This window comes from Mytilus californianus, unplaced genomic scaffold, assembly GCF_021869535.1.
Source record: "Mytilus californianus isolate M0D057914Y unplaced genomic scaffold, xbMytCali1.0.p SCAF_61, whole genome shotgun sequence".
Taxonomy (NCBI): domain Eukaryota; kingdom Metazoa; phylum Mollusca; class Bivalvia; order Mytilida; family Mytilidae; genus Mytilus; species Mytilus californianus.
In genome coordinates this window covers 267173-292388 of record NW_026262714.1, presented here as the reverse complement: position 1 = coordinate 292388, position 25216 = coordinate 267173, and the positions used below count along the sequence as shown (strand labels likewise).

Below are 25216 nucleotides of genomic sequence, written 5' to 3'. Positions count from 1 at the left end.
ACTTGAAGTATATTGGCCTGATTAAAAAAAATCTTCCAATTCGTAGGGCCAATTTTAACCCTTTCTTGAACTTACTCCTTTGGAATGCCATTGAAAATGATCAAGGTATATTGGATATTGACAGACATTTAGCCATGCTACAGGCTATACTACGGAATCCTGGTCCTAAGGTAATTAACATACAGACAGCGCCAAATATGAAATCATGTAAAAAGTGATAATTTCCGGTAAAATGGACTAAAATAAAATCTATTCATTTTTTAAGGCTAATATATTTATAAATATGAAGCAGTTATACAATTTTTCTTATAATACTTTAAAAAAAAATGATACATTTAGCAATTCAAACACAATATATTTGTTCAGACAATTGAAGTTAAAAAAAGATACACCTTTACAAGACAGTTTGTTGTTGGTTTTTATAGTGATTAAGATTATAACACAATGATGACTGCTATATCCCTATTTTTGACATTTTTACCTAGTATGTCTGTTTGTTTTGTTCACACATTTGTGTCAATGTAAAGGAATTTTATGCGACTGTCATACAAGTGAGAGCTTTAGCTAGCTATAAAAACCAGGTTTAATCCTCCATTATCTACATAAAGAAAAGCAAGTAACAAGTCAAGAATATGACAGTTGTTTTCCATTCGTTTGATGTGTTTGAGCTTTTGATTTTGCCATTTGATTAAGGACTTTCCGATTTGAATTTTCCTTGGAGTTCGGTATTTTTGTTTTTTTACTTTTTACTGGCTGTACTCTATGTATACTGTGTGAATACACTATGTTAAACGGTGTCCTCTATGGAATGTGTCTTCCCATTCTTGGTGTATTGTGACTTTCATTTTAGGAACACTATATGACGACACTCATTTTTATGTTAATTTTATTTCCTATATTGGTTCTTCATTTTTATTTTGGATAAAATGATGTATTTTGCATACAAACAATGATTTATTTAATAGTAGCTTCGTGAATTATCTGAACGTTAGATCACGTTTCAGGATTTTTGACAATTTATTTAGAAAATATTGTAACAAATGTCAAAGCAGGAATTCAATCCGTCTTCCACATTATGTATCGTTGATATCAAACAAGCATGGCCCTTAATATAGTTGCATACTTTTACATGTAATGAATAAACATGGTAGGTATAGTCTGCAATTTCAATCCGTAAGAATCGTTTCATATATATAACTGACGGCTTTGAGACACAATTTGGGGTTGCTCTCATTTGACCTTTATTAGTTATATGAATAATCTGTATTTTGTGTCTTGTAGCATATTGTTATGACAGTCACAGTACATCGAGAAAGCGGTGGCACATTTCACAGAGGAAACCGTTATCATAAGTTTGATAATGCTGTTTCAAATTCATAGCTCCTCACCTTCCTGTTTACCGAATATATTCTAACACAAAATGATAATGCATGAAATACTCGTCATATTAATCTACGGAACTGCAAATGAAGCTTCCTGAAATTAGTTTTTTAGGCTTTACATATATGTGAACATGATTAACTGTCATATGTTTTGAATTCATTGCTCAACAACTTCCCAGTTACAAAACTCTTTAAGCGGGGGTTTCATTAGTGGGCAGTATCCCACAGTTTTACATGTTAAATCTTAATAATTATGTTAACACTCATGAACAAACGAAGACTACCATTCTTTTGGGCGATTTTCTAGTAGCCGCTCAGAAGTTATGTCCCTTATTTGCTTGAGCAATGCCCCGAAAAAAATGAAAGACACACAAACCGGTTTCTAGCCTCATACAAAAAAGTTAATATTTTCTGGCATGACCTAATATTGTATATATATATATATATATATATATACAAGTCTAAATTGAAAACAACATTCAAACCTATGATTGCGTTGGATAAAAACCGCAATTTTTATACGTATGCATGCAAATCAAATTTCTTGGTAGAGGGGTCTAAATACAGCACAAACAACATTTTCCAAAAGACCAAAAAAGTGAAAAAGTATATTTTAACAAAACGCATTTGACTAACAGGTCGAACAGCTGATGTTCTTAAGCCCTGCTGACTGCCATTGGCGATTGCCAAATAAACGTATCACAAGATGTAAAAATGGATCGTAATTATTAATTTAATACCAAACAGAAAACAATAAACTTGCGGAAAAGATAGTATACCGCAAACATGAGGTGCAAATATATATATATATATATATATGTTGTGAAGATACTTTAAGCAGTTTGTTTCCAAAAATAAACAAATGTTATATTTCAGTTTATTGATTGACATATGCATTATTAATTTGGTCATAGTCGTTTGATACAGTATCTGTTTGTTTCGCCAAATCCTGATATGCTGATAAACCTTCCATTTTCATAATGTCATCATAATGCTGCTCGTTACTACAAAATAAAGAACACATGATGGAATGTGCATTGTTAGTGGGAGACTATATTTATAAACTTACCAACACATAACATATAAGACTGTCAAGAGTAAATGTACATTGTAAATATACAAATCGTTTAAAGTGATTTTTGTATATCTTAACTTGAAATTAAACATTTGGAAAAGTCATGCCAATTGTATGCATTTTTTAATTGTTACTATAATCAACATATAGACATATATGTACAATACATTAACATTAAAAAAAATTATGAAATTCCTTTGTACAAGCTAAAGAAACGAGAGGAAAAACAAAACGAGGCTGTAGATCTTCAAGCTTTTCTCCTGTTTCGTAGCACTTGCAATCGTCAAGGAAGAATGTTTTTAACGACCCTATTTCAAAAGCTTTATACAATGAAATTGAGTATTTTCTGACAATTAACATACAATATTTTGAAATTAAAACTTGACTCCTTGGGATTTAAGGTTATTTCTTTGAAATCAACCATTGTCTTTGATTATTACATAAATTAGAGTTGCGTAAATGCGGGCGGTAAAGGGTACAAAACATAACTGTGACACAGAAAGTTATTTTCACTTATCATTCACTCAACATAGGAGCAGGACAACAAGCGATTTGATATAAGTACAACTTAAACATTTATTATAATTCGTATACCTTTTATTTGTATATATATGCATGAAATATTTGCAGATAGACGTCAAACAAACAATGATCAATCAATGATTCTAGTTTTATGTCACGTATTTGCATTGAACATTCCTGATGCATAGCATGTTTTCCCTGCCTATCCAGATATTGCTACTCATAATTTCTACCGGTATTATATCATTTAATGTTTTCGCAACGTATCTTTTGTATATTTTCCTTGATTTTGAAGTGTATAATAGCAATTGCAAATAACATGATTGTAATTGTAAAATATATAATAGAGTTTTCTTATAAAGTATAAATTCAATTCTTAACTGATCGATCATTTTTTAACAATTCGATATGTTTGTTTTAAATAACATAGACAATGTTAACGAAAACAGATTTTGTTTTTGCCATCAACTTTTTGAAAGCGTTTTCTCAAAATGTTGTTTATTATGAATTTTTGCTCTCACGAGCAAAGCTTGTTATCCGTGCTTTTTGTCAAAGATCTTATTTTCAGTTCCTTGTTGTGTTTCAATCAAATAGATATTTCGTAAGGATTCCATTATCAATAATGTTTTGTTTTATATTTTTCTTTTCATTGAGAAGGTTTATCATCATACTGAAGTTTTTTTTCATAGGAATGCAAATAATCGGTATATAATGCAGGCACTTGAACAGTTTATGAAATATACTTACCTATTTGAATGTGAATCGTTTATAGCTTTTCGACTATCTGTAAAACAAATGTGTTATATAGAATTATTGTCACAGAAGATCCAATAAGAAAAGACATTTAAAAGTGCAAAAATATGATACTAGGAACCTCTACTTTTTAAAACCTATTCTATATCAAACATATAATATATTCAGCTGATCCGTTGCAATATGTTTTAAAGAATAGCACAGCAACAATATAAAAAAAAAAATGAACAACGATTATAGTGCCGGGAAAGTTGTCAAATATAATTAAAGACTTTACATTTAACAGACAGACATATATAGACAATCACTTTCAACAACTGTATGGGTATTATTCAATATCCATTTCATCCAGCCATTTTGGATTTATTAGGAACTCTTAATCCTAAAACTTTGAAGCAAATGATGTATAAATAATCGAATATGCAAGAAGCTAAAGGACAAAAACAACACGTTATATGATAAGCTGACTTCACTTAAGGGCAGTTTGCATGAGGGTGTTTGGACCATAGTGTTCTCCTAATTTTCAAATTCATCCACGGACAATTTAACCAAAAAATGATATAAACTTTGAACTCCTAATTTTTATCTCTCCTGTACGCTACAATTAAGGAAATTGCTTTATCATCGTCTGATTATTGCCAAAAAGCACGTGCGCGCTTGTGACACTGTTGTGCTAAAACAAAATTGTTTGCATAATATGAAGTCTTTCCTATCTTAAATTTATTTTTGTCTTTATTTATCTATACATTCATTCAGCTGAACTATTGCAATATGTTTCATTTTTATAGTCACCTTTATTTAAAACTGTGTACAACAAACTTGCCAATTTCCTTCAGTATCTGCCAATAACTGATATCTTACTGAAATGTTTCTTTCTTAATGATTATATGAACTGTATTGCGTTAAGATACCTTGCTTTTTCAATATTCGTCTTCTCGCATTTATGACCATCCAAATTATTAACAGAAAAACAAACATGCTTGCTAAACCGCCTATGAAGAACCCAAATCTGATTATTGCTGATGATTCTGCTGAAACTGAAAACAAAATGTAAACATGAGTCAATATATATCTAAGCTAAATAAAAGATACATTATTTGTTACCAAATCGGCTACCACAATCGAAAAATAATCAAAGTTTTTTTGTTTTTTTTCTCAGATACATAAATAAAGTATAGATTTTGAAAAAAAAAATCTGAAGTACCAATACACAGATAGGAGTGTGATCTCGGTGTTTGGCCCCTTAAGAATTTTTCAAATATAAAAGTTATAGTTCAACAAAATTGGTTTCAGATAGCTGAAGAATAATTCAGTTTTCACAGTCACTGGGGTAAAGCTGATGACCGTAATTGGATTCACGGTCATCCCAAGATGGCGAATGAAAAATTAGTTCAATATCTGTATTGTCTGTTAAAGTGTTTCTATATTGTTTTCTTTACAAAGCATACATTGGTATGATGTAAATTTATAAAAGATTCACAACGAAATCACATGTTACTACCGAGAAATGTGTATGAAACAGGAAATTTGATTTTTAAAAAATCGCTAAGATGACCGTAAATCATCATTAAAATATTTTCAAGATGACCGTAACATATAACAAGGATGACCGTGATTGGTAAAAATATGACCGTAATTTGTAAAGGATGACCGTAACTTATAAAGTCTTTTAAAGGATGACCTTCAATTCTAAGAAAATGCGTATTTGTATTCATAGCTTTTTGTTGAGTTTGTCTCACTAGGGTCTCGGTGAGCGGATATAAATATGTTTAATCAATTTCTTTTTTACTATTTGCCGGATTTTGAGTTCATGACAATGATAGTAAATTGCATATTGCTCGTAAAGAATAAAATATTTATTGATAACGACGTTAAAATCTTAAAATTGACAGCAATACGACGACAATTTGAAGAACAAAAACATTAATTAAACATATGAATATCCGGTAATCGAGCCCATGTGTATGGTTCCACAGGAAGCAGAATAATGATGAACATCTAAATTTGTCTTGATATATGCATAACATTTCTGTTTGTACAATTTGACAAGGTTCCCCCTTGTAATACGCTATTCGTACAAGATTATTTTAAGGATCTATTTTGCTGGAGCTCACCTTCATTAGTTTGGTCGTAGTATTTTAAAAACATTTTCTGTTATTTTACTTGCAAGACAAAATGGAAGACCAATCAACAGAGACCATGGTTGTGGTATGTCATTAAAAGGAATCCCAGAAATAAAAAAAAATCATTTGGCTTGTAATTTGAGGAACATCTTTTGAATTTATATTTGGCTTTTAATCTTTCTAACATCACTTTAAGTTTTGTTACTTCAACTCTAAAATGTACGGACCGATAGGCAGAATGACCAGTGTTTTCATCCAAAACTTTCTTTCTAAAACAAAATGTTTGTGGACCAACCTGAGTGTCTATAGTGTGTATCAAAATGCTGCTTTTATTCGATTATGTGAATTTGCAGGTGGTATAATGATAATACATGTACTTATCTGAAATAAAGAACATTTGCAATGGCATTTGAAACGATGTAATATCAATGGGTGTACATGTATTGGCATTTTTAGATGTATTTATTATATGTCATTAAAAGGAATCCCAGAAATAAAATTATTTTTGGCTTGTAATTGGAGTGCACCCCATTTTTCATTTAACTTGTAAGGTGTCATTTAATCGCGCTTTTGTTGAATGTCTTCACCACTTGTTCATGTGCACGTCTTATTTTCTTCAATCTATAGGATAATATTCTCTTATAAATACGTTTTATACCAACATGATTAATTATTTGATACAAAAAAGGTATTAAAACAAAAACGGATATTTCTTAGAATTGACGGTCATCTTTTAAAAGTTACGGTCATCTTTTATAAATTACGGTCATCCTTTACAAATTACGGTCATCATCTAACCAATTACGGTCACCCTTGTTATGAATCGCTGGTACTGTTACGGTCATCTTGATTGTGATTTACGGTCATCTTAGCGATTTTTTCAAATCGAATTTCCTGTTTCATACGCATTTCTCTGTAGTAATTTGTGATTTCCTTTTGAATCTTTTATAAATTTACATCATACCAATGTATGCTTTGTAAAGAAAAAAATATAGAAACACTTTAACAGACAATACAGATATTGACCTAATTTTTCATTCGCCATCTTGGGATGAACGTGAATCCAATTACGGTCATCAGCTTTACCCCAGTGATAGTGAGTTTATATTAACATCAGGATTGGTTTTTTATGTTTTATATGCCATTCTGCCATTTACTCTTTGACAGTCCGTATTTTGGCATCCGTACCGGCCACAGGTCAAGAAATTACTTAATGTTTCCCCAAAACAAATTTTCGTTCCAACTTTTCGATGCAATTTTTTGGGGAAATAAGGTCAAATGTGTATGATTTTTATTTGATCTCTTGATAGATATATGTCAATGATTTCAGAAATTGTATCACTCAAAGGGGTTGCAATTATACTCGAAATAAAAAGTTTAGGGAATATGATGTGCATGCCCCTTTTGTAATATTTGATGGCAAATAAATGCGTAATGTAGCCATGAATACACAAAAAGGAATTTATATTTCAACATTTTAACTATTGGAAATTAAATCTATGGAAGATAATAAATTCATACAATGATATGCCATTGTGTGACACAAACAGTTTCCTTATTTTATAAGAAGGCCAGACAAAGAGGATTATTAACATTTTAGGAGGTAAATTTTTATTCTATTGTTTTTCAATATCAATTATCTAAGAAATGATTACAAGTTATTTCCAGCAAAAGTAGACGTTTGTTTTCATCATAACCCACAATAACATAACCGACTACATCACATACACCTACAATAAACGTGATGTTGTGAGTTACCTGGCGTCTCGCACTTACGACCACGGTAACCGTCGTTACATCCGACTCTGCAATTCCCTTCAAAAATATCACAAGACTGATTGAAGCAAGTCTCACAGAAGTAGGCGCAATTAAAACCAAAATAGCCAGATACACATTCTGAAATAGATAAACTAGAAGGTAATATATACTGGACATTGAATTAATTATCACATCTTTTACCTTTGTTTTTTGATGGGATTCGTGTTGCTCAGCCTTGAGTTTTCTATGTTGTATTTCGAAGAACGTTGTTTTTTTTTTCAAATTGCCATTGCCATTTAAACTACTTTGTATTGTATTAATGTTTTAAAAAATATTTGATATGATTATATCAAACATGTTTGAAAAGGTGCATAAACATTTTTACTTAACCATGGTATTTTGAACCCCACCATAGAAAATTGCACCCCTATACAATCTAAGGTATACATGTTTAACATTTAAGACTGGTTCTCTGTAACTATTTAAACTCTTATATAGGGAGTGTGGCACGCATGGTCATGGATTTTCTTCAAACTTCCCACACTTACTAGTCTTGATGAAACAAACAAAAAATGGCAAAATTTTGGTTGCTAAGCATATCGGTTGCCATAGCAACCGATGACCAGTTTTACCTCTTTTGGATATCTATGATTTTAAGCTAAAAATGGCTATTTTCAACATAATTTTTCATAATAAATGATTTAAAGAAAGAATATTTTTTTTAGATTTATTAAATATATGCATTTTATTCATGTAATTTAATAACTGATGTTTTCATATTCATTCTTAATCATAATCACATATACCCCCTATTTTATGTGGTTTGCATTAGGTAAAAAATACCCTTTTGAGGTCATTTTTGAATGCTCACTATAATTTTTTTGCGGACACCTGAGTTAAAGTCAACCATGAAAATATAAAAACCATAGTCTTATCTTATCAATGATTTGAAAAAGTTATGGGGAAGTATGTCTCATTTTTTTGTTAGCATGGATACAAAATTCTTAGTTTTCCTTTTTTCAGAATTTTTTTTTTTTTTTAAATTTTGAAAAAAAAATGTTTTTAAACCTTATTCTGCAGACAGAAAATAAAAAATAAATATACAATATGTAGAAATTGTAATCATCAAAATTTTAAACATATTCATACATAACGGTATTATAGTTTTAACTGTGTTGCTATGGAAACAATTTCATGATGATAAACAAGTTTAAAACAATTTTGAAAAAGTTTTAGTTAGTTTCTTAAATGTGCACAAACGTAGGAAAACTACAACACTTATTTAGTTTCACTATATACACACATGTGTATATATAAATAATTTTGCTGGTATAGTATATGGATAATGGTGTTGCCATTTGAAGGAAACAAATATTATTTCTCTAATCTGGATAAAAGTGCTGATTATGAAGAAATTTCAGTCTGTTTTCATGATCATTAAAATACACAAGAAAAACAATGACTCAATCTAGAAAAAACAAATAAAATCATTTAAAAAATTAAATATTCAGTTATGCAATATTTGCCATTGAATGTGTTGCCATGGAAACAAGTAGTCCATTTGCAAAAATACTGATAAGTGCTAATTTTTACAAATTCGTTTATTAAACTTCAATACATATATCAAAGAGTGTATACAATTTTGCTTACGTTATAAAGGTTTTCTTGTATTTAGGAAATATTAATAATATTTCAGGCATTATTAATGATAGTGTTGCCGTAGAAACAACCAATTATATGCATAAACTTGGAAAACGCTTTAAAATAGACTAAATCTCTAAAAAAAAACTCTCTTCTGTAAGTTTTCATTTTAATGCAGTGTCAACGAATGATGGTTTTTGCAAGTCATTCCATCAACTGTAATTCAAATGTTGTAGTGAAGATTAAAGATCAAAGTGCCAATTGGTGTTGACAGTTTGGAATTATAGCTAATAGCTCCTAACTATTTATATATAATATTAAGAACTTCAAGATACAATCAGAAAAATTGACAGTTAAAGGAAGGCCAAGCTTAAAATTATTTGTGTGAGGCACAGAAATAAATACTTATCACAAATGAAAATAATCAATATCGTTGGGGTGGGGGTTGGGTAAGATTTTGTAAAAAAGAAATGTTCGATTAGTTGTGGTTTGCTTTATGTCCAGTGTCAAACATCTCATGCATATTTCAGAAGAGAACAACATCAATAAATTTAATAGGAACATTGTAGGTCCTGTGCTAGTCTACTGACCAAAAATTAATTAAAGTCAATAATTTGATACAATTCAACACAATAAAAAATATAACCAAAAGAGTTAGACGTTGATCCTCTAAATACATGATATTGACCATCTCACCTTTCTATAAAGAAAAACATACCTTTATTATGAGCTGTTTATTTTCTATTCATTCTTAAACTCAATGTTTAAATGGAAAACATGTATACATGTAGCTATACGTTTCGATTAATATTGTATTATTGGATGATGAGAATCTACATGAAGATCGTTTTTGAGGTGAAGTTATAAAAAATAAAAAAATTCAAAACGGTCCTGCAATAAGTGTAGGGTGGGATGAAGGCGGACAATTTGAAATATCACTGGAAATCGGGATCAATTGGACAAGGACAGAAATTTTAATAGGTCAACTAGAAAGCCCATAAAGGAACAAAGGGCGTAACAAGCAAGGGGGGTGGGGTACAGTCGGCCGTCGATCCGATGGACCTGATATCCTTCCGACACACTTCTTGTTTGACGTTCTGGCCGGGGAGGAATTTTCGAGATTTTCCAAAAAGTTCCGTTTCCCTAAGAGGACCCGCGATATCTGTCAGCGGGTGACTGTGGGTCTTACAACGAGCAGCAGGGGGGAAATATACCATCTAGACAATTTTCATATAAGGGGTCCCACTGACTGCCTTAAGAGATGGCCCGCTACATTCATACAACAGTGATTCCATATGTAATCATCCAAATTTTTCCAATGAAAGGAGGGGCGGGCCCTCAAGGCCCCCTGGATCCGCCTATATAGCACTATATTAACATTAGTAATAGACATTGGATTAATGAAATTTGAGAAAATAACAATTATCTTAATGGATTTTTAGCAGCAAATTAAAAAAATATTGACAATATGATAACTCTTTACACAGGGTAACCTTAAAAGAATTATATGCATATAATTGAGAATGGAAATGGGGAATGTGTCAAAGAGACAACAACCCGACCATAGAGCAGACAACAACCGAAGGCCACCAATGGGTCTTCAATGCAGCGAGAAACTCCCGCACCCGGAGGCGTCCATTAGCTGGCCCCTAAACAAATATATATACTAGTTCAGTGATAATGGACGTCATACTAAACTCCAAATTATACACAAGAAACTAAAATTAAAAATCATACAAGACTAACAAAGACCAGAGGCTCCTGACTTGGGACAGGCGCAAAATTGCGGCGGGGTTAAACATGTCCGAGTTCGATGTCAGAATATGAAACAATCTAGTATATTATCAGAGCATAAACCTGAAGCACGGGGAGGCACTCTACTATCTCCACACGGCAATCAAGACAAACTCTGTAAAAAATACATATACTTTGATTTTCACTGAAAGTCCATTACAGAAAGATGTTTCTCAAAATTATTAATTGTCTTTCTTTTAACAAAAAAAAAAAAGATTTTACTTTGAAACAAGAGTCTATGTTTATAACAGATTATACATGTGACTTTTTGTCCGCGACTTTTTGTCTGTGACTTTTTGTCTGTGACTTTTTGTCTGTGACTTTCTGTCCTACATTCTGACCGTTATCATGACCAGGAAAAATGACTTTATACCTAATTAAATGTAATAGGCTTTGCATCAAATTTATAGAAACACTTAGATTGAACCATTATTTTTATTAAATAAGAAAATATTAAATGCTTTTCAAACTTTCGGGAACATTTAAAACTAAGACAATGCTCTGGCAACCCTCAAGTTAAGTCCGCGAATATGTTTACTTATAGTTTATGAAAATATTTTAAACTACCAAGATATCATGCATGCAGGGTCTCGGGCATACCTCAAGTAGTCTGCGAAATGTTTATTTGTTTTTAATCAAAATATTTTTAACTACCAAGATATCCTGTACAAGGCTCGGGCATGCCTTAAGTAGTACGTGGAAATAATTATTTATTGTAAGAAAATATTAAAAAAACAAACTATATTGGATTTATCAACTTACATGTATGTATGGCCTACTTCAATCACACCTTTTGTGTGTTACTTTATATTTGTGATCAAACGTGTCAAATTATAACAGGAAATATACAACATAATTTACAACACAGTTAAATACAATATACTACTCAATACCATAAAAAGTTTAAATAATATGGTGCTCGTCATAGTACCCTAAACTGTTTTCCCAGTTTTTTCCCAACTAATCTTAATTTTATTTTATTTTTTTAATTTTAAGCAAATCCTATAAGATATAAATAAGTATTAGGTAGTACAACAACCAGGACACAGTCAACGTTGGTTAGGTCAAGTATTTTACCCCAAAACAAATATTGTTCCTGTTTTAATAATATAAAAAAAAAAAACACATAAAGTTTCGTCGTTCAGGTCATTGCTGTTGTTGGTCAGGTCATTGTCAACGTTAAAAGGTCACGTTTTCTGAATTTTTCTGATTTTTTTAATATTTGTTTCTATATTTTTTCATTAATTTATATATTAAATGATCAGATTTTATTATATTTCAAATTTAACATAAATCCTTTAAGAAATAAAAAAAGTTATTAGCATTTTCATTCGGTCCTGTCATTGTCAGCGTTGGTCAGGTCACGTTTTAAGAAGATTTAAAAGAGTTTTCCTTAATATTTTTTCTTATATTTATGTATTGAATGGTCTAAATTTTTAACAATTCAAATTTGACATAAATCCTTTGAGAAAAAGAAAAGTTATTAGCGTTTTTGTTTTGGTCCAGTCATTACTGTAACCCACCAAAGGGAGATACTTCGTATTGTGAGGAATATTGCACAATGACCATTTTTTAGAAAATAATTTCGCATGTTTCTAGGTAGATTCCCCATAACAATTTTGATTTTTGACTAAAACAAGACTGAAATTAATTGTTTTTGTCTTTCTTTTTAATAGATGCAGCCGCATAATTTCACAACACTACACCAAATATTGTATTTTTCTTAAAAATCCCAACTTTTACGGCTGTTACCATGGTAACCAACCAATATTTATATCGGTTGGCATTATTTTTCTGACTAGTCTAATAGGATCTACATATCAGCCAATTTTCAGAAAGATCGGTGACTATGTGTGCCGAAAAAGTTTAAGTGGTTACAGAAAATTAGTATTAACAATCGTTTGGAGCAACTACAAATGTTGAATATCCATAGTGGTTCAAATTCCGATAGGGCAAAATTGATCCTGTGGTAATTTTTCCATATGGTATTTTGACCCCGGGGTCACTTTTCAGGGAGGGGGGATACTATATGACACCGTAGGTGATCTCAGATGCTTCAGAGTGGTCATATATCCTGCTCCACTAGTTACATCCGATGTGTTACCCATTTTATAGCTTACCTTATATGAAACGCAAGATCTTGAATATGATATCATATAAGAGAGATAGTCAATTAAAAAAGTATAACAAAAATACTGTACTCCAAGGCAAATTGAAAAAAGGGGGAGTTTATAAAATCTGTCAAAATCAAACGCTATCAATCGACGGAAGAAGTGATAAACAACTGCAATATTCCTGACTTAGTACAGGCATTTTCAGAAGAAAATGGAGGGTAACACCTGGTTTGTAACAGACGCTTCTTTAATGTAGCTAGAGAAAATTGGAAAGCTCACAAATGGAAAGCAGAAATCCTCTTTTGTGTCGTACAGTTAAGTCATCAACCAACGCCATTGTCAAGTTCTGGACGTTAGTCAAGATATGAGGTAGATATAACTGTATCTGTCGTATCAATTTACTGGTCTGATGGGATGTATGCGTTCAACATAGTAACGATATAGTGAGTGGACATAATCTACTAACCAGAACGTGAAGTTTAGAAAAAGGAACGTTCTTTCCATTCTTCATTTAGCTCATGTAAGACTCATATGAAAAAATTAACACTCCTGCAAGAACCGGAGCACACGTGTTAAACAATATAACCGCTCATAATAGTACGCCGATGAGCATTATGTAGGCGAAACACGCCTCCGGCATACCAGTTGATACGCAAGGTATCTTTAAAAAGTTTTTACAAACAACTTCAAATGTTTTTTATTTTACCTTGATCACACGAGTCACCTTTCCATCCCATTTTGCAGCCGTCATCTGAACATTCACCAGTAAATATGTTGCATGGTTTTTTAAGACAGTTACACTTCTTATTACAATTAGTTCCAAAATGCCAATCTTCGCATACTACAAAAAAAGTTTTAAAAGCAATCACAAAAAAATAGAAACCTAATATGAAACAATATTTATATATATATCATAATTGTCAGATCAAAGATATTTTAATATGTAATACTTTATATGAAGAAATTAAAAGCAAATGGCATATATATATCATACCAAAAAGACACCATGGCCCGCTCGTACTATCACAATTTGATATAAAATTAGGGAGATGTGTCATTATTGCCAAGGAGACAATTATCCACCAGAGTTCAAATGATATGGATAAAAACAAATATAAGTCACCTGACATGTTTCAACAATGAGAACAAAACATACTGTATGGCTATAGGTAGCTATAAAACGCGCACCAACAAGACAAATGTGAAACAATTCGAACGAGAATACTACGGGTTCGTTTATAACAAAATAAATAAGTAAATTTTGAGGTAAAGTTACGATGAAAATTTGTAAATCTAATTTTAATATACACATGATACAAATGAAGATAAAAACATAACAAACTTCAACAAAACCCTAATTAGGCATGCGTTTTTAAAACATCCATTCTTTATGATCACGTTTATTCAGTTGAGCATGCATTTAATCCACACTTTGACATTATCATGTATTTTACATCGTGAAATCTGGGTAAAACCCCTTAACTGTTATATATTTAAAAAAGTTCAAATCATAATGAATAAAATGTTTAAAAATTGTAACAAAAATACTGAACTCCAAGGCAAATTAAAAAAGGGGAAGTCCATAAAACTGACAAAATCAAACGCTATCAATCAACGGAACAAGTTGAAAACAACTGCAATATAACCTGACTTGGTAAAGGCATTTTCGGAAGAAAAGGGTGGGCGCGTTTAACCTGTTTTTCCGTAACTTCATGGGAAAGGGTCGTAAACATGATAACGGACAGACAAACGGACGAAAAACGTACGAAGGGATTATAATACAGACGCACGGTCACACAAACACAATGCCCATATCATCGAAGCAATATAAAAAAATAATAAGAAATGACAACCATGATTATGACTTGTATAACTACATTATCTGTCTAATATGAACATATACATTGTTATGCACTTATTTTTAAACATATAAAACTAGTGAAACTTACTTTGATTACAATATTTTCCATACACATAGCCAGGTTTACAAACACTGTCAATTTTGCAATCTCCACTAATATGATCACATTCATTAACTATACATCCATCACATGTCTCCGAACAATTCCAACCAAAGTTTCCGTTACTACACTCTGAAACAGCCAATTAAAATTTAAATGTACAGAGTGGCTTGATTTGTTTGTTAGGCAATTACAATCCATACATTTGTATGTCTTAGGTGAGCGCGTATAATTTATTTCGAGCAGCAGGGATTCTTCTAAAGCCATACATCTGCTCTTTTTGGTCACAACTCCACATGGTGAAAATTGTAAAATGAGATCATAATTTTGACGACTTTTGCTTCTGAATTTTTTCGATTATCAGAAAAAATTATGGTGTAAGTAGCCGGAAAAATAGTCCGGATACTTTTTCCACCGATAGGTCGAACATGTTACTGCCTTAGGTGTATTTACCCAACATCAAGTATTACGTAGATAATTGCACATCAGTCTCATACTATACATGGGTAGCAACATTAACAAATACTGTGAACCAACCAATTTTTGCGAGTAGAATAATAACGTGAATATAAAAATCGTGTCTAATATGTAAACATTGCACCTTTCCTTATATATAAATAAATAGAAAAATTACAAAATCGCGTAACTAATTCGCTGCGAAGTCTTAATGCAAGAGGTTAACGCGAAATAAAGTATCCGCTAGAATAAGTTACTTTACAGTATCATGATTACAAGCAATTGTCTTGTTGTAGGGTCGCTTTATCGTAAAAGTATACCCTACATTAAGCATGGAGATGCCCTTTTTAAACACACAATTCAATCCAAAATTTATTTATTCATTTAACGAGAAAAGAATATTAAATGAAAGCTTATTTAACAAGGTATTGTCGTGCAAAATATTTCATCCCACTTTTTGATGATGACGAATAAAATTCATCCTCAGTGGGTATAATAAAATAATATTTACCGCGTTTCGATCAGTATAGCGGGTAAATGTTTTATTTTCGGTGTGCAATCATTAATTTTCGGTAGGCCGATGTTAAACTGTCCAATCAGGCGGCTGATTTGTTGTCATATCTAAGGTGGTTTGTGTGGTAGTATCACTTTCTAGTCGTCGTTTGACCGAGTAAACTAATAGCCGCCAATTTGCAGCAAGTAATTCAGACAGTACAGAATGCCGTTCAATTTACACAGAACCAGTTGTTGAACAACATGACTAAGTTATTGGATACACGTCTAGAGGCATTCAAGAAAAGAATACAAGAGAACCAGGAAGTGATGTCAGATATACAGATAGCAAGAATGAACGAATCCATGAATGACAGTTACAAATTTCAAAAAAGGGGGAACGAGGAACATTACAAACAGAACCAGAAAGTGTTCGTGAACATCCAAGAAGCACACCGCCGAATTTGAGACCGACGTAGTCCAACATCAACAGTGTTATGAGAAAACTGCTGTCGGTACATGTATGGATTTGATTAAAAATCAGACTAGTATTAGATGCAAGACTATCAATCCACATGTCGTTAAGTTTAAACACAAATATGAAGATGGAAAAACTGCAAGACAATTTTACGAAAAAGCAGATTTTATATTTATCTTACGATTTGAAAAGCGCACATCATCATATCAGTATTTTTCAAGCAGACACGATATGTTTCAATTGGGAGCATGCATATTATGTGTACAATGATTTGCCTTTTGGGTTGTCAACTAGCGGCTATTTTTATTCCAAGGTAGTCAGGGAGGTTATCAAATATTGGAGAAGTACAGGTCTAAGAACCGTCATGTATCTAAGAGATGGCCTCGGAGGGGGCAAAGACATGGCAGAGGCTATGTTATCGAGTGCAAAAATTTCACTCTGATTTGGAGAAAGTTGGTTTTGTTCTTGCACCAGAGAAGGGCAATTGGCACTAATCCAAAGTTTATAATGGTTGGGCTTTCATTTGGATATGGCAGAAGGGGTTATAAAAATTACTCAGAAAAGAATATAAAAGCCTTTGAAAATTTTAGAAATTTCCGGGCACATTTTCACTGTGCTACTAGGCATTTTCATTGCAAGTATTGTAGGACAGATTATATCAATGCAGCCTGTATTAGGAGATCAGGCACGTTTAAGAACAAAGTATTTGTATCAATGTTTATTAAAAGGACAATTTGTAACGCCCAGGTACTAGAAAGTACGGACGCATTCAAAGAATGTAATTTTGGGAAACAGAAAGGTAGAAAGATAGGAATTGGCAGTTACATGTATAGACTTTATCCGAAGATGTGTGAACTGTTAATCAACTCTAAAAGAGACAATACATTTAAATCATATCTTAATTCTTACAGACGATTGGAACTTTGCATTACATTGAAAGGTCATAAATATTTGCCAGCTCAGTCAGTTCATGTTGCACTTTATTAAACACATTTATTGAACAATGATTCAACTCATCACCCCGTTTGTGATGCAGTATACGGCATAAAATGGGCACATGGGATAAATCTACTGAAAACACCACAAAAAACACTTTCGTAACATCGATTCTTGAAGCTTTTCGGGTGTTCGTGTTGCTCAGTCTTTAGTTTTCTATGTTGTGTTTTGTGTACTTTTGTTTGTCTGTTGGTCCTTTTCTTTTTCAGCCATGGCGTTGTCAGTTTATTTTCGACTTATGAGTTTGAATGTTCCTCTGGTATCTTTCGCTTCTCTTTTGTAAAAGAGTAGCATAAAAAAAGACAAAAAAAAAAGATCTCATTACTTCTTAAACTTTTATTGAACTTTGTGACATGTTTAAAGATTCTTCAGATTTACTTGTTAAAAGACTTTTGGCAATGATGATTTTGTCTTCTTTGATGTGGTTAGGTCAGGTCCTTGCGATATTGTGATGTTAAAGTACAGGAACATCATTTATTTTGTATGCTAGTAATAAAAAAAGCAAAACCGACGAATATAGACAAAGCTATGAAGTGTTGATTTCTAGGGGTATCTTATCTGCCTGTACTTACACAATGTATATTAGGTACATTAGGTAGGCGGGTTTTGATGATTTTGGTCAGAAGAAATTTTATTTGTTTCTGCTTATTTATAGATCTCTTAATACATGCAAGCTCATTACTTAAGATAAAAAACTTAGTTACACGGCGGTTAGAGAGTCAGTTCTTAAAGACCAAACAGCCTATTCAGTTCTACCAGTGATTTTTCCTTAAAATTTTGTGTGAAGGTATTTCATGATTTGAGGAACAAAATATGATAAAAAAAATTGGGGGTCACCGACTTAGTTTTGTCACTATAGCAACCTCAGTTTCGTGTTTTCCCGAATATTAACATGATATTTGCTTGTTATTTAAACTCTCAAAAAATCCCATTATATCAAAGCATAATTCTTGTTTCACGTTAAACAGTAGATTTGTGTCTATCAAATACAAGTTCAAGAGTTTAAGACTCTTATTGTTTTGATCTTAAAAAGTATGATTTATTTCATTCCCGCCAAAAATAAAACACAAGAATGAAAAACGTTTCAAGTATTAAAAAATATCTACCAGTGATTTTTTCATAAAAATTTCAAGAAGGAAAGTGCCATGTGTACTCTTCAAAATAAAGCAAAAAAATGTATATGTCACCGACCTTTCAAAAAAATTATGATGAATTTTCATGTTTTTTTCTCGTTCGTTTTGAAGAAAAGAGTTGTCTTTCTTCAGAACATTGAATCTGACGTCATAGTACAAGTTTTCATTGCTGGCGTACTGTCTGAAAAAAATTGCAAATTGGACGTTTGAAAACCACATTTAAATTTTCAAGAATCAAGAATAACAACTATATTCACCTACTTTATTATCCGGTAGTACAAGAGATCATATGTATGTATCAGTATCAGATCTCATGATGTTGTTGCCGCACAAAATTAACCTTCAGACAAATCATCCGTCGGAATGAAAAATTGTTCGAAATAACCTTTTACGACGCTTTAGAAAGGAAAGTCTAGATCTATTTTTGTCCTCTCCCTCTCATTAGCAAAATCATTGGAAATAAAAAGAGAAATGAAAGATGACACTGGCTTACTTACAGACTATTTGACTATATTAGACAAGATGTGTGGGTTTTTTTGTCACGTCAATTTCAGAACTTCGCCCTAGCGCACTCTTTCGCTACTGTTGACAGACGGACAGACATTAGCACGGACGGACTTTTTTATACCATTATGTGTCCCGACTAAGACGAGCGTATACAAATTATTCCATCTAGTTTGTGGATTCATTATTTCTGAATATTTAAAATTTAAAATATAAGAAAATTAAAATTATAGGTATAATATATGAATTAACGTTTTTGATTCTAAAACGTTTTACATCCATTTAACCTATCATAACATACGATCTCCGTTATTACTACCTCACGTGTTTTGAATAAACGAGACAGTAAATATAAAATACAAATACGTTTTTAATTCAAAAATTGGTTTAGAATCTAAGAAATAATTTTCCGTTGTAAACTATAAAGTATTTCTCAAAACAGGATGAAATATTATGAATCTAAATAGCTCATTTTGGAAATTAAAACAACGACAAGGTTGTATGTATAGATTGCCGGCATTGAAAATCGAAATTTGTTTTCAATCTTTCCGGTCATTGTAGCTTTTTGAAAGTGAGAAATTTTATGTAGGATCTTATTCTTTAAGCAATTGTTTTTTGTCATAAGTTAAATTTACAACAAGTTTAGTTTTTAAAACCGTAAATTTTTATTTTAATTCACATTCACTGAGTATATATTTATTTCTTATATTTTTTGCCTTAAGTTTCTGTGAGATCAGGCGAAATCTTTATCATTTCCCCTTGAGACAATTTGAAATGAAACAAATGACAAAAGACAATGAACCTTTATCATTTTTATTTTTACTATAAGATTTTGTCAATTAAGCAGTATAGATAAAATTTAACCTTATTGCAAGATCACCATTATTTTACGAGGATCTTAAAGAAGTAAGTTAATCTCAACATGCATACGTTGCCAGTATATCGAAACTTCTAGAAAGTATTGTTTATCGGCCTAACCTTCTGAAAACTCAGTTTTGAAAATCACATATTAAGTTAAAACTATAAGCGTAAGTCATATAAATTTACCAGTGTAAAGTTACACGGGCGTACGAGATTTGCGCCGATTTAAAAGAAAATTCGATCTTTAATTTGCGCCGATTTGATTCTTTCATTAGCGCCTATTTTATTTTTGTATCACTAGCCCCGATACTTTATTTGCTATACGAGTAAATACATGTACATGTAGTAAACCTAGAATGTATATTGCATGGTAATATATGGACATAAATAGTGTTTCCTTATGTTTAAGATAATTTTGGTCATATTGTTCGAGAACTTCGTTTTGACACGAGAAAGAAAAGATGGACTTCGTTATTGGCAAGTACAACAAGTATAGAAAAGATGAAATGACAAGAAAGGAATATATCAGATGTGTGGCATATAAATTCTCGGCAAGATAATAACTCATTTGTACTAGTATTACATTTTTATGGATTTTATTGTTGTGCTTTGAAATACTGTAAATAGAATTTTACTCCGTGATTTTAGTGGATGTAAACAGAGTGCACAAATATCTTTTAAATTGACCTATCTTGCTCGAAATTCTACTCCCACCTCCCCTTTGTGAGCAGGGGACAACAGTTATATACATGTTATAATTGACAATTCATAACATATGTACAACTGGCTAACGGAAGAGGTTTATATGATAAATAAAAAAATAACTTTCACCTTTAAATTACCTGTACACAATCGGCGCAAATGAAAGACAAAATCGGCGCAAGTGAAGGAAAAAAAGTGAAATGCAGATCGGCGCAAATGCAGAAAGCCTAGTTCAAAATTTATATTTTTATTATTATTTTTATTAGAACGGAGGTTACAGATAGTGTAGTATCTTTTGTGTCCATTTGTGTTTAATTTCCTATAGGTATCAGTGCGACGCTTAATTCCACTTTTCTTGGAAGACGTGGTTTTAAGCGTACACTATGTTGGAATCCGTGAAAAACGCGAAATAGGACGTTATAATTTGACGTTTTTTTTCATGGCTAGAAACAACGTCATAGAGCTTTTATGTCACTACCAAGTTGCGTTAGTTGATGCGCATCAACAATAGGCTGTTTGGTCTTTAAGAGAATAAGACAATTTGTCCAGAGGGAAACAGGACTTCATTAATTCAGATAAGGTGGGGCCACGGTGGTGGCTAACGCTGATGTTAGCAACAGATGCTTAAAGAAGCACGGTAGATGAATGTCTGACTCTAAATAGTAGATTCCACTGAGAAACGTTTGAAGATTTCTAAGGTATAAAGTCTGTAGATTGCCCCTTTCTTTGGATTTTTATCACTTACGACGAGTTGTCGGCAAATTTGAAATTGCATTGGAGTTATTTTTGTTTCTGCCATGTGTACGATATAGGTGTTTGTAGTCTGCTGTCAGTGGCAGAAAAGTGTGTCATTTGTGTGCCTGTCGTCTATAGTGTAGATAATACTGATAATTTTCATCCACAGTCAATGTTTGCCCGTCAGAGCTGCAAATCGCTTATTAAAATCAAATCATCAATAAACATTTATTTTCAGACTAATTCACTGCAGTAAATTCAGTACTGTTCAGACAATTTGTTTGCAGTCATTTCAAAACTGTTAAGAAGCTTTTCAGACGATCCAGTAAGGAGTTGATGTGTAAATAACATCTACTGAACATTCTGAACGTAGATCGAACAGATCTTAATTCACTGCAAGAAAATTGTCTGAACAGTACTGCATTCACCGCAGTGGATAAATCTGAAAATTGACTGAAATACTAAAAATGACTTAATAATTCATTGGTTGACCTCTAAAAGCTGTTCAGATCAAAATGATGTTTCATTACAATTGGGTTTACAAGGATATGCTCCTTGTCGCATCCGATCAACAATGGCAAAATAGTGCAGTCTGATATCCAGTAAAAATAATGAAAGTAGACATCATCGGTAACAAAATAACTTGTCTGCTGGTGTATAAAAATAAGTAAGTGTCATCTCAGTCACTAGCTAGCATTGCACGATATAGATCTTATAAAAAAAGCACTAGACAATTTGGGTCAACCAATGTGAGTTATCTTAAAAATAAAATAATTTCATCTACGTTCTAGCCGTCGAAATCGTGACAAAAACTTTAGAGAGAGCTATTAATCCGTTTTTTGAATTTCATGTTCTTTAATATGATTGCATGGTTTATAATTGTTGTGGATTAAGGTTTTGGTGCAGCCGAAGCTCTTTTATAATTTACCTACACCAGGAACTCTCAAACCCCAAAATATGAAAGCCAAGACATAAACAAATAACTAAACTCATGTACGGTCAACTTTACCTGACGGAGATGGAACCTAAGTGTCTAAATACTTTATACATTTATCAGCGGAAAATTTAGGAAAGATTGTAAAAAATCATGTCAGCCCGCAGCACCGATTAGTACTGAGTTGATGATATGCTGGGGGATGAACAGTCCACCACAACATGCACAATTGGTATCGAATCAGTGACAGTAAATCAACGCTTATTACCCAAACATAAAGAAATAGACCTCATCTTAAATAATTAATTTTCGCTGGACTATTGAAATAAGTCAGATAAGGTACTGATTGCCATCTCATTAGGAAATTTTCCGAACAATTTATGGGAATGTTGCATGAAAAAAAAATACAACCTTCGTCGTCGCTGTTGACATGCGGACAAATCTATCCGATTTAGCTATTTATTCGAGCAGCGAATTTAGTTGTCTTTGGTGTGTTTGAATGGTTTATAATTGATGATCGTAAATTGTGTTTTTTTTTTCGGAAAACATAAATTTAACAAACATCCCCCGTTTGTGTGGATTTTTTTCGATTTCAATCTGTACCTACAGTGCAGTGATAATACACACGATGTTGTGCCTGCAAAATTGTGTCATATTTGAACGCAATTTTAAGTTTCTGCAATATATCAAACATTACATCATCAAATTGGTAGCTTACTTAATTGAATCGGATGTATTATGTTTATGTCTACAACTTATTTTCCACTGGGAAATCGAAAGCTGACGAACAATAATAGTCGTTTCAAGTAACTTGCAATATACTTCCCACCACACATACTTAATTTAAATAAACAAACCTTCTGTGCAATTGAATCTTTCCCATCCTTTCTTGCAGCCTGCCGTACATTTTCCCGTCATATAATCACAGGGCGGTGATAAACAGTTTGCTGAGCAGTCTCGAAGGCACTGATCACCGAATTTTCCTTCATCACAGGCTGTTAAATAGAATAAGTAGTTAGCATAATATATTATTTCCTTAAATAACCCATTTGTTCTATTAATCCAAGATAAAACTACGTACAATACAATGCATATTATACGTTGCAGAAACGTGATACCTTCATACTTAGGTCAATTGGAAACATATAAACGATATTCTAATGATTCTCTATATAAAAGTAACACAGTTAAAAGAAACTCACATTCAAGCAAAATAAAAAATTCAGGAAATGAATAAACTATCCATCAGGCTGCAATACCTAAATATTGATAATGTTCCCGAGGGCCTACTTTCAAACTAATTCAAGAGGGATTTTCTTACAAAAGATTATGAATTCCCATCAAGGTGTAAATATTAGTAATGTAAATGGCAAGTAGATGGTACATGAAATCAAAAACTAAATTATGGATTTAACTAAAACTATTATCAAAATTGTTGCGATATTAAAGACACACCTTATATATTCCTTTTCACGAATGTGACCTACCGAATTAGTATGGAACGCCACAGCTGTCTTATGTGGAACACTGCTATTACTTTATGTTGTTTTATTATTACTTGATGATATTTTGTCTTTACTTAATATGGTTTTGACATTACGTAATGATGTTTTGATACAACTCAATATGGAATAGTCATTACTTAATGATATTTCGATATTACACGATATGGTTTCGTATTGACTTGATATAGTTTTGTCATTACTCAATATGGTTTTGTCATTACTCGATGTGGTTTCACCATTATTTAATGTGGTTGTGTCATTAATCAATGTGGTTTTAACATTACTTGATGTGAATGTGACTTAACGTTATGTAGTTGTTTCATTACATGATGTGGTTTAATTTGTTATTTTGTAATGATGATTTGCCTATTCTTTATATGATTTTAACACTACGTAATGATGTTTCAAAATTTGACAATTTTACACTACCTGATGTGTTTGTTTCATTATTTGATGTTGTCCTGTCATTCTTTGATGTGGTTAACCCATTACTTGATGAGGTAAAATCACGTGACCGATTCGGAAAAACCTTTTCTATTTTTAGATAGATTTCCATGTTGTATGTGCCTTGGATGAGTGTGGCCATCCATCGAATTAGAGTTCGGGTTACTATTTGAGTTAAAATTTGAGTTAGGTTCGATTTCGAATTTAAGTCATTATTAGAATTAAAGTTTTAGTTAGCATTGAGTTTCGAGTTGGACTTCGAGTTTGAGTCACATTTAAAGGTAGAGTTTTAGTTACAACATTAAATTTGAGTCACTTTTTGAGGTAGAGTTTGAGTAAGATTCGAATTTAAGTCTCATTTAGATTAATTAAGATTATGAGTTGAAATTCGAGCTATCTTATATGAGTTCGTAATTAAATTTTCTATCGCGGAACAAGGACTTTTGCTCGGGCTTCCGAAAAGAGGGCTCCGGGGTATGCGTACAAAAGATAAACAATGTTACAGTATACAAAACGCAACATAGAAGTTGATATAAATCTAGATGTGGTGTGATTGACAATGGGACAACTATCCAACAGAGTTTAAATGCAGTGGATGTAAGAAATCATATATAGGCAACCGTACAGCCTTAAACACACCGTATAGTCAGCTACAAAAGGCCACCATGCACCATGTGAAAAAATTCAAACGAACAAACAAATGGTCTTATTTATAAATAAACAATTTACAAAAAAAAAAAATCACACACATGTATACAACGACAACAATTGAACTTCATGCTCCTGACTTGGGGCAGGTACATAAAGAAAGTGCACGTGGCGGAGTTTAACGTGTATGTGCGCGCTAAATCAT

At 32.1% G+C, this 25216-nt stretch overlaps 1 protein-coding gene across 2 annotated transcripts in view; it reads right to left on the bottom strand.

Annotated features, from left to right (window-relative positions):
• Window positions 1–2101: 2101 nt before the first annotated feature.
• LOC127707284 (multiple epidermal growth factor-like domains protein 6) overlaps window positions 2102–25216 on the bottom strand; it is a 116996-nt gene continuing 93881 nt past the window's right edge. For both annotated transcript variants that reach the window (XM_052211819.1, XM_052211820.1), the window contains exons 9-15: window positions 23272–23409; window positions 15112–15255; window positions 13869–14003; window positions 7614–7751; window positions 4644–4769; window positions 3727–3763; window positions 2102–2386 (exon numbers count right to left, since the gene is read on the bottom strand). In XM_052211819.1, coding sequence (XP_052067779.1) covers window positions 2260–2386; window positions 3727–3763; window positions 4644–4769; window positions 7614–7751; window positions 13869–14003; window positions 15112–15255; window positions 23272–23409 — 845 coding nt within the window. In that variant the 3' untranslated portion in view covers window positions 2102–2259. The remainder of the gene's footprint in view (window positions 2387–3726; window positions 3764–4643; window positions 4770–7613; window positions 7752–13868; window positions 14004–15111; window positions 15256–23271; window positions 23410–25216) is intronic.